This window comes from Ischnura elegans, chromosome 9 (genome assembly GCF_921293095.1).
Source record: "Ischnura elegans chromosome 9, ioIscEleg1.1, whole genome shotgun sequence".
Classification (NCBI taxonomy): Eukaryota; Metazoa; Arthropoda; class Insecta; order Odonata; family Coenagrionidae; genus Ischnura; species Ischnura elegans.
In genome coordinates this window covers 12,274,481-12,285,769 of record NC_060254.1, presented here as the reverse complement: position 1 = coordinate 12,285,769, position 11,289 = coordinate 12,274,481, and the positions used below count along the sequence as shown (strand labels likewise).

Sequence of the window (11,289 nt, the reverse complement as noted above, 5' to 3'; positions counted from 1 at the left end):
TACGATTTTAAACAAAATATTTTTATCGGTGATTGGAAAAGTATCACCACTGACATTGACTTCATCTGAAAGTAAGCTACATGAGGTATTAAAGTGGACGAAAGCGTTCAAATGCACCCACAAATCAAAATTATCTTTGATTCGTTCATGTACCAAATTCTTTTCTGACAACTCCCAAGCCGAACGCAGTGATTCCAAGGAACTTTTTGCCATGGTAACGTATAGGCATAAAGCTCATTAATGAAAAGGAAGGTTTGAAGGCAAGCCAAAAGGCTAATTAACTTATGAAAAACGAACAAGTTTAGGAAATTGGAGTTTTATTCACCTTTCAAAATGCAAACATTCATTTCTCAAACACGCACTTTATTGCACACTGTCCGCTGTCATATTTTGCAAAGTATAATAGATGCTTGTATATTGTACACAGTAATTTTCGTTCCATTGCTATTGAGAAAAAAGTTTTACGGCATCATAAATGTGCAATGACATTCTGTTTCTCTGTTACTATAATGACTGAACAAGGAAAGCATTCCATTGGTGTAACTCAAGAAGCTTGCATTTACACATTATTGTTTTTTATTATTAATCCATACATATTGTTTGTATATATTATATATCACACATTGATGGCTCGAACTCTTTGAGGATTTTTCAGTGAACTATACAAACAGCGGGCAGTCTCCAACAAAGAGAATAGATAAACATCTATGAGCATCAAAAAAATCACACGAGTTTCTTTGCACCTACCGCAATTTTGCAGTGGAATGCTCGGAAGTTCTCAGGAACTGAGTAAATAACTTAGCACTTTTTAACAGCACCGTTCTTTGGTCTTTCTTTATACAATCGTGTAGTCTTTTCCCTTTTAATATTTTGGAGTTGGTCAGTCGTAGGAAGAAGAAGAGTCCATAGCACTGTCGTAGTTGAGTAGGACACATGATAAGTAAAAAAAGCGCCTCAACTGTAGTGTAAAAGGCATGGCGCTCTCCAATTAAAAACAAAACCAAACATAAACTTTCCATTGTGAAAAAACTATGCTCGTCTTGTTTCATTTGCATGAGTCACTGCCTCTAATACTTCAAATTTCTCACTCTGCCATGCGGCAAAGTAATGAGCCATTTTGTTAGGGGCAATCACATATCACTGAGAATAGAACTTTTTTTCCCTATCACGTCACCGCGGAACAAAAATAGAAATAACAAAAACCACGACACTGGTTTTTTTTTTTTAATTTCCCCGGCATATCCCACCCCACCCTTGCAAAAGAACCCCACCCATACATTCCTGCTCACAACGTAAATGAGAGATTTCATTCACTATTTCAGCACAAATACAAACTCCTCTTTTCTATCCCTTTTCGTCTTCCAAAATATCTCGTTCCCGTCAGAAAAAAATAGGAAACGAAACAATTCAATATATTTAAACTCAATTAAGCACCACACTTCGTTTCTTACTCCATTCCTAGAGCATGTCTCTCTCTCATTTTTCATTCAATATATATTTATATTTACTCATATTTATATATTTATAATATTTACAAATTCCACCGATTAAATAAATAATTTAATTACTCTCCAGTCCATCATTTTTGTTTGTGTGAAAAAAGCGTTTCTTTTCCGTTTTTTAACTAAACGTCTCCCCGTGTTTTCCATTCATACTCGTCACCACCCCTTAAAATCAGTCAAGAGCATTTTCTCTCCCTAAATATCACGTTCGGGGAATTGTCCACTCGAAGTCACGAAAGAGGTCGTGCACCACCGCTCTAAGGCCTGCTTACCTCCGGTGTCCGCCCCCTCCCGCTACGCCCACATGGGCTGGGGGATGCGGGGCAGTTCCCTCTGCGGCTGCCCCTGCATGCCGCCGTTCCGGTGAGGCTGCAGGTACAGGGGCAGCGGCCGCGAGGGCGGGGGGACGGTGTCCGGAGAGGCGTAGATGTTGCCGCCCCCGACGCTCATCTCCTCCACGCCGCCCTTCCGCGGGATGCTGACGGTGACGGCGGTGGGGCCGTGCGGAGGCGGCAGGGGTTGCCGGTGAACGTCCGGCAGCGCGTACCTCAGCTTTTCCCAGAAGAGCGAGTCGCCCCACCTGAGCACCGCGGCCGACCCTTTGAGGTGGAGCCGCAGGTCTGGGTCCAGCTCCCTCGGCAGCTCTCCCAGCAGCACCACGATGAGCCTCTGCTGCCTCCGCCGCCTCTTCTCCCCGCTACCGCCCCTCAGGGCCTCCGCCAGCGCGGACCTCACCTCGAACCTCCTCCACTCGCCCGAGATGAAGGCCGCGCTCAAGACTAGGATGGTTCTCCGACTCCTCTCCACCGCCTCCACCACCGCGTCCGCCAAGGGCGAGGGGGAGTTCTCGGAGGGAGACGTTGGGGGCATTTGGATGCCGCCCCCGTTGGTGCCCCCTCCGCCTCCGTTCCCGCCCCCAACCCCGCCTATGCTGCTGATGGCGAGGGAGGGCAAGTCGCGGTAGTGGAGGCCGATCCGGTACCGAGGGTCTCGCGCCTCCAGGCCGGCCGCCAAGACGCCGCGCACGAACGCGTCGTCCCGCGCGCTGTGGCAGATGTACGCGTCGAAGAGAAACCGCCCCGCGCCGCCCCGCTTCCGCCCGCCCAGCTTCCCCATGTGCGCCTCGAGGGTGGAGTCGTCGCCGCCGCAGCCCTCGGACTCGTCGTCGTCGCCGGCGATGGCCACGCCGATGTTGCCGTCGCAGCCCATGCCCACATTGCTGGAGGAAGAGGAGGAGGCGTCGCGACGGTAGCAGACGCGGACGCCGCAGCGTGAGTGCATCCAGGCGCGAAGCTCGCGCCGGTAGCACACGCCCAAGAGGGTGACAATGAGGGCACAGGGCAGGGCGATGACAGCGGCCAGCAAGAAGGGCAAATGCTCGCCCAAAAGCTTCTTCTCCAAGCTGCCACCCAGGTTGGTGTTGTCATGAGCGCTAAGAGGGGAGCAGATGGTGCTCACCACACCCACGATTGCTGAAGAGTTGTCGAAGAAGTCAGCACCGAACTCGTCTGCGGATGCGGCATCCAGGGCCGCAAGGGGCGGTCCGACCGCGCCCTCGTCCCCATCCTCCTCGGGCGAAAAGTACACGCACGTAATCCTGCGGGCGTCCGACACACGCCTGATGTTCTTACGAACCCACTCGTGCAACATACCCAAGTGTCTACAGTCCGCGCACGGCCACCGGTTCCCAGAAAGGGAAACGTGAGTTAGTAGGGGATTACTAACGCCGCCGAGGCGCCACACGGCAAAGTCCGAGAGCCTATTTCCGTCAAGTCGTAATACTTCTAAATTTCTCAGGTGGGAAAAAGTTCTCTCGTCAATGTAACGCAACCTGTTACCTTGCAGATACAACTCTTTCAGCGCCTCCAAATCCCTAAACTCGAACCCCCTCAACTCTCTAAGATGATTATCCTGGAGATGTAAAACACTTAGTCGCCCTAGACCACTGAAAGTGTGATTTCTGATCCCAGCGAGGGAAGAGGAATTGACGAGTAAGACCCTCAAATTTTTCCTGCCAATAAAGGCGTGGCTGGGCAACGCCCCCAAAGCGTTTCCGTCGAGGTAGACCTCTGTCGCATCCATGGGGATCCTCACGGGGAGGGTGGAAGTGTAACCCGCGCTCGAGCAATCCACCACGTTGGTGGACCACGCGTGATCGTGGTAGCACGTACAGTTGTTGGGGCAGGTCATCTCACAGTCACACGCATCGAAGTCACAGCAGTGACAAAGGGCGAAGCAATGGGTTTTGTAGGGGCACAGAAAGTCAGACGGGGAAGCTTGCAATATGGGGACGAAGGGAGGTGGGTGTGGTCGGCGGCGACGGGGTAGCACTAGGCGGCAGTAGACGGCGTCCAAGTCGGCCACCTTGGGGTACTGTCGGAGAGACGAAGTCATGTTGTTTATGACCTGCAGCCACTCCATCGAACAGTCGCACCGGAAAGGGTTGCCGCCGATGTAGAATTCGGGGAGGCTCTGGTCTGGGGAAACGGGGGTCAGGCGAAGAGCTGCCAACTCCATCGTCACGATGCGATTCGCGTATAGATCCACTCTCGTCAGGTTGATTTTGTCGAGGAATATATGTGGCTCGATGGCCGTGATGAAATTATCGTTCAGAAACAACAAACGTAACGAATCGGGGAGGGTCCCTGCCGTACCGCCCACCCTTGTCAATCTATTGAAAGATGCATCGAGAGTTTGTAATTGAAGATCAGGCTTTACCGCTTCCTCCTCTAATTCACCGATCTTCCGCCCGCAACCTATTTCAGTTATGGCGTTCGCGTGAACGTCTAACCACTGAAGCGTCGGCGGCATTGATTCCACTAGATCTAGCCTATCTGATATTCTATTATCCGATACATTGAGCCACAAAAGGGAGGGAAGACCAGAAAAGAGACCAGTGAGATCGGTGACTAGATTGGCATCCAAGCGGATTGCTTGTAGGGCAGTATTAGAGTCAAAAGTTCCTTTCTCGATGACGGAAATTTTATTCCTCGCCAGATTAAGAATCTGGAGGGCAGGAAGACTTGAAAAAGATTTTCTCGTCAAAGTGGTAATGTGGTTACCTATCAGTCTGAGACCATAAAGGTTTGGCAACCCTGATAATGGAGGATATGATTCTGAACTATTCTTTCCGTCCTCAACAAGTGTCTCGATCACATTATCACCAAGATCCAAAGTTCTTAACAGTCTTAAACCTCTGACGGCCATCGGGACTTCTTTCAGTTGATTGCCATTCAGATTCAAGTCCTGCAAGGCGGTACAATTGGTGAGCGACTCAGGGTCTAACCTCTGTATCTGATTATTATCCAAAGACAGTAAAGACAAGACAAACAGTCCATTTAAAGCTCTTGCGTCTATTCTAGTTAGCTTGTTTTGCGAAAGGATCAAGGTGTGAAGATTACTGCAGGGGGCAAAGATACCAGGGGGAAGAGATTCTAGCCTGTTGTAGCTGAGATCCAATATTTGAAGAGTGTAGAGATCACGGAAGATGGCCTCGTTAGGGGACATGGACTCCATGCCCAGAACTGTGATGTAATTGTGGGAGAGGTCAAGGGCCACCAGGCGGATGAGTCCCGTCAAAGACGCCGGGTGCAGCCTGCCGATCCGGTTCCTCGACACGTCCAGCGAAGTGAGGCGGGCGAGACCGGAGAGGAGGCCAGGTTCGAGGGACACCAAGGCGTTGTCCCGCAGTCGCAGTTCTCTCAGGGAATCAGAGGAGTCTCGGAAGAGACGCGGGGAGAGGGCGGGGCCCAGCCGATTGCCCGACAAGTCGAGCACGGCTAACGCCTTGAGCCCAGAGAGGGATCTGGGCGAGACGCTCTGCAACATGTTGTGCGACAGGTCGAGATCCTTCAGCCTCCTCAGGAAGGCCAGGCCTCGAGCGGGCAGGGCAGCCAGCCTGTTCCACGACACATCCAGCGACTGCACGTCCAGGCTGCAGGGGACACCTTGAGCGGCCGCGGACGCGTTGACGCCTGCTGCCGGTCGGCTGTTGGACTCGGTTTCCCGGAAGTCAAGCTCGCCGATGTCCCGAAGCCGGTTGTGACTCACGTTCAGAGTGACCAGGTTGGTCAAAGGGCAGAAGAGGCCACGCGGGAAGGTGCGGATGGCGTTGCCGCTCATGTCCAACCGCTCCAGCTGAGGGGCCCCCTCGAAGCTTCCGGGGGCGACCCTTAAGCCATCCGAGGGCCAATCCTCCTCGGCGTCGGCGCCGTCGAAAGAAGAAGGCTCCGGCTGGGTGGCTGGCTTCCACGCTTGCACGGATAGGGAGCGGAGGCGGCGCATGCCGGTCAGGGCGCTGGCGGGCCACTCGGAAAGGCGGCAGCCGTCGATGGACAGGTCCCGAAGGTGGGCCCCCACGTGCGATAGGGTCTTCTCGCGGAGGGCAACGGCAAGCACCACTTCAGCACCCGGCTCGCAGGCCAAGTGCAGCGATGATGTTCGCTCTGAAGAGATGGATGTGAAGTTGGCGTCGAAGCCCTCGCCGTCGCCATCGGTGGCCGGGCGCAGCAGGCACGAGAGGCGGGCTTCCTCCTCGTCCTGGCCCGCCGCCGCCGCGACGGCGGGCCCGGGCTCGCCCGGAGTCGGGGCCTCCCAGGCGCAGTCGACGGGGGCCGGAGACGCGGCCCGCGCTACTGACAGGGAGGCGATGGTGATGAAAGCGGAGAAAAGCAAGAGCCGCATGGCGATGCGTCGGTGGTGCGGCGACCGGCAGCGGGCCGGAGGCATAGCAGTGATGTTGTCGCGGTGTCGGCCGTGGGCCTCGCGGGGCCCGGCGACTTGGTTTGGTGTGGGTCGGGTCGTGTTCGCGGTTGAGCAGGAGGAAGCCGGTGCTCCCGTCACCGCCATCGGTGAACTGAAACTGCACAGGGCCCCATGCTGGTCTAAAAGCACGCCTACCGCGCCGTCACCCCCTACCCCCGTACCCAGGCACACTCCGCCACATGCATTCACACACAGACACAGGGGGGTGGGTACCCCTCCCCCACACTTCCTACCCCTCCTCCTCCTTATCGCTCCCACCCCACCCACCCACACACTGACAGACTGACAGACACAGTGGAGTGGGAAAGCGAGAGAATGATCCTCCCACCTCTTCCACGACAAACTGCACTTTTTCTCTTATTCCTCTCCTCCACACGAATTTATGCAATCGGCACACTCTTTCTCTAGACCCTCAAGAAATAGGGTGCGATGCACACAACGGTCACGTCTCGTTCAATACCTCGATCAATCCACTCGAGGACGGTAAAGTAACGTCTCCACGACGCGTGCCTTCAACGAGAGTGCGAGAATTTCTTTTTATTTTAATTTGAGAGTCACAGGAAAGAGATTTCTGTTCTCACAAAAGTTTGTGTTCCAAAAGATTTTTTTTCGCCGCTAAGCTACTATTTCACTGATTCTTTCCTCGCAAGAATATCTCTAAGAGATCACAGTGGAAACATACTTTTTAGGGGACCACTAAATTGTAAACATTTGAGCGGAAACAAGGCTAATATGGGGTTGGCAGTGGTGAAAAGGAAGAACGGAATTGAAGCAGAGTACGTAGAACGTTGTCCGATCGACTTATTCTCCGCGCAAACAGGCACATTCACAGAAAATTTGTAAAAAAGGACTTTTTTATTTTTCTCTTCCCTTACCACAATTTCCCTGGTAGGAAGAAGAGACGAGCAGAGCCGTTACGTAAAAAAAGGGATGGAGAGTTGAAATTCGGGGTCGGATATTCACCACAGCAGCGCAGAGGTCCCTCTCGTAACGATCGCTGTGTCCACCCAAGTGTTTATCATACTCTTTTCACTCTCTCTTCTACGCCTCTCTCCCACACACGATCTTTGTGTCGATAGCAGGTTCCCACAGGCACTCTCACTGGGAAGCGCTCTCGGTCGTTTTTGTGCTCACGGGGAGGGGCGACTTGGGGTATTTGTGCGGGGGTCTCCGACTCCGTTGGTTTGCCGGGGAAAGGGGACCTCGTTCGGGGGTGGAAAAAATGCACTTGGTCGAGTTTTTCCGGTGAGAGGAGGGCTTCGGATTGGGAATGGAAAAGAGGGGTTCTTCTTCTCGGTGGGCGTCGGAACGCTATTCTGCGTCAACCTTTTGTGTGTCACTCACTCGAATTTTCGTCAGGCAAGTTGGGTGGGGGCGAGATGGAGGAAAGAAAATCGTGAGATTGTTTGGGTAGAGGGTATATGTGTGAGTATACTATGGTGTTATTTTTGTCGGAGAGCGAAGAGAAGGACCCCCTGCCTTGCACCAATCACGAGCATTCCTGCTTCGCGCACACAAAACAGACCACTTTATGTATATATATCTCCTCCTCCCACACTTAGTACTTCACGTGCACTCCACAATTCGAATTTCCTTCTCGCTAATTTTCGCCGTCAACGCCCCCCAAGAGCTTTTTCACACGTTTCCTCTCCGTCCACCGTTCTCTCTGCGCTGCGCTCCGCACTCCTCGGCACCCAATCGATGCCCCGCTCCCGTGGCGGGGAAAGGGGCGGAGGTCGGCCGAGGGACGTCCGTGAGGAACGGCGAGGAATCCCCCGCGGTGCACGGCACGGCGGAACACGACCGAACCGACAGAACTCGCCACGACAAAACAAATGGGAAAGGCGCGAAATAAACAAACAATCGCGAAAAAAACCGTGATGAGATCGGCGCTCGCTCGCGAACAGCGGAAAATAAAAATTCACATTCACAAATCGCGAGAGAACTGTTCTTTCGAAAACTTTTTCCTCAAGAAAAGATTTCTTTGAGAATTGTTACGCGGACGATACGTCAACCCTAAAATCCACTCTATATCCAATGAGGTTCTTCCGGGGACGTAAGAAGTCCTTGGTACAGTGGCACAAGCAACACAGCGGAGCACTCACGCAAAGTCCAGTTCTCCCATTAACACAAGATTCTTTGGTTGATGAGGAACGCCAGACAAAGTCCTTCCCGAGTCTCTGAGTATAAAGTCCGTCTTTTTTTATTGGACTTGATCGGGAGTACACTCACAGAACACGGCACGACACAAGTCCAGCGCCTACGGCGGCGCGCAGATACACACTCAGTTGCCGCGGGCAACGGAAGTCGATCAGAAAGACCTCATCAGCTGTGTGATGAGGGACTCATACCGTTAAACCGATCGCGCACTTAACTACGTCGAGCGGGGATGTATCCTAAAGAGAACTCACTCCATGATGATTGCAAGTGTAATATACTCAATTGTCCGCACTCGACACAAACGACTTCGCCACGCAATACTACGAAACTGTCTCGGCAAACGCCGAAGTGACTCTGACGAACGGTCTTTCTATCTTTCCCTTTCGCCGCTCTCCAGGGAGGGATCGAGGAGGGGCGGGAGGGAAAGGGGGACGGGTGAGGACGCTAGTGCGCCTGCGTCCCAATGTCGAGCCGGGAGACCGCGCCACCAGCGGGAAGGGGGAGAACGGTGGAACTAAAAGGATCGCGTGGTGTGAGGAAACGGAGAAGGGTGTGAGGTACGCTTGGTAGCGAATCCGGGGCGTGGTGTGGGAAGCAGGGAGGGGATGTTTCCGAAGAATGGAGAATGGTATGAGAGCCGTGAAGTTCCTTTACGGGATGCTGGTGTGGGGTGGTAGGGGAGGTTGGTTCATCTGAGAGGAGCGGGTAGCGTATGAAAGGGAGGGGAAAGAGGGGAAGGGAGCTACCCATCCCACTCTCGCATTCGGTTCCCTTTTAACCCCCTCCTCTTCCTTTACTCGTCCCCTCCCCTTTCCTCGTTCGCCCTGCGTGAGCGACTATCGCGCACACTAAGTTATGCATCTGCCGGCGAAGCACACGTGAGAGAGTCCCTGGCTGAATCGCGGCCCGTGCGACTTCCGTCTCGTTGCTTCATGAACCTATCAACAGCGTCCATTCCTCACCTCTATCACGACACCACCCCGCAGTGACTCGCAGCTTCTGAATGAATCTCGTTTCGAAGAAAAAATAGTTCGTCGTTAGCGATTGCGCGAATGTAATGAACTCTTGAACGGAAGTATAATTGAATCATCTAAGATTTTACACTTTCCCGGCGAAAAACATGTAAAAACTCTTCTCGGGATACCGCGCGGTATCCCGAGAAGAGTTTTTACATATCGATAATTGAATCGTTTTCTAAAACGAAGGAGATAAATTTGTAAGTCGAGTAGTTTTTTTCATCCGTCATCCCAAACCTTCTTTTGAGAAAGTAACGTAGAAATACCATGACTAAGGCTCGAATTAGGGACCCTTGAATCCGCGTCAAGTGCTATATCCTCATATTCTGCGTTCGAGTGTATTTTTTATTTTACATAGCTGAGTTCGAAATGCAAATATGCTTTAATTTCGCAATTCTAAGTAAATGATTGAACTATTTTTCCGATTGACAATTTTGAATTGTAATTGCCTCTTAAGGAGTACTTTATGCAACGATAGATAGAGAGTAAGTAATGTTACCTACCAATGATGGTGGAATAAAGAAATTTTAGAGGATTTTGTGTCAAGTTTAACTGCAGTTTGATCCCAGGTCTGGGCGAATCTTTCATGGAGTTTTCTAACTTGAAGTTCACTTGCAAGTGACTCCGTAAAATGCTCGCCTATGGTTAGTCCACGGTTGCTACATCAAATCGGTGAACCCCTTTTACAGAACCCCTTTGACTGTGATCGTGTTTTTAGTGAAAGAGTGTAATGTTTAAAAACTATTTGGGTTTTGCGACTTAAGGATCCATAGTCACAAAATCTTGTCGAGTATCTATGAAAAAAATTTAAAGACGACCCCAGACCCCTAAAGCTTTAGAGGTAAATTTTGTAAAAATAAAAAGATTCATTGTCGAATTTATTTCGGATGTAAATTCATCGAAAAGTTTATTTTCTGTTCAATTTTGCTTTGACTTCACTCGTGGAAGGACGAATAATCGATGCTGCAACTCGAGAACATATCCCACGGATTCGGTTTTCATCAAAAACAAGATATTTGAAATCATTATTCATATATTGAACTATTCTAATCCAAGTGTAATCAATTTTATTTCAAGTCACAGCTCTTGTACGAATCGTTGACTAGCTTTTATTTCATACGTTAAAATGCTGGAGTGTGAAGAAATTGCAATGGACCTACAGGAATAAAAACGTATAATGAATAAATACAGCTAGCAGAGAAGTAGATAGTTAGGGATACCGACACAATGCCCTGGATACGGAATGAAATTTATTCATAACAAAGAATACCGTCATTATTGTGAGCGACAAATATTCATGTTTTCACGGATACCGACGGAGCTGATTCTAATATTATATGCTCCCGGCTCCATGGTAGCAAAGAGTGGATAGTAAATTTTAAAATGGTACGTTCTGTTGAACCCTTAACCTTAACTATCGCAGATGATGAGAATCGGTTAGGGAATCCTCGTAGAAATATAATTTACAATAATGAATTCATGTATTAAGAATAAGTTTAAAAATAACAAAATTATATGCATTGCAATCTTACAATCGCTCGGGTTTTCTCCTATAGTTCTAGATACATATTTTGATTTCGTAAGTTCTGGGTGCAGTGTTCCTAATATTATTCCACCCTTTCACCCTTATTAGGTTACTGTTTATGAAAAAACTCATCTTCTATTTTTGGGATCATAACGCAAAATGATTGAAGTACGCGAAAACAATATTCTTTGTTGGGCATAAATGAAAATTTGAGGCTAGGATTGACCTTTGTGAGTCTTCTAAATTTAGCCTCGACATTTTCTGTCCCCTTCCTGTAAAATCATTCACCAAAGGAAGATTTAAAAAATAATAATAAAAACGT

General features: G+C 50.1%; 1 protein-coding gene across 1 annotated transcript; it reads right to left on the bottom strand.

The window, feature by feature from the left end:
- Window positions 1-300: 300 nt before the first annotated feature.
- Window positions 301-6,495, bottom strand: LOC124165082 (toll-like receptor Tollo). The gene has a single exon (XM_046542345.1). The coding sequence runs from the start codon at window positions 6,348-6,350 to the stop codon at window positions 1,797-1,799; it is 4,554 nt and encodes a 1,517-aa protein (XP_046398301.1). The 5' UTR covers window positions 6,351-6,495; the 3' UTR covers window positions 301-1,796.
- Between the last annotated feature and the right edge of the window lie 4,794 nt (window positions 6,496-11,289).

Coding starts and splice junctions, on each gene's coding strand:
- LOC124165082 (XM_046542345.1), bottom strand. CDS start 6,350: ATGGCGGTGACGGGAGCACCGGCTTCCTCCTGCTCAACCGCGAACACG.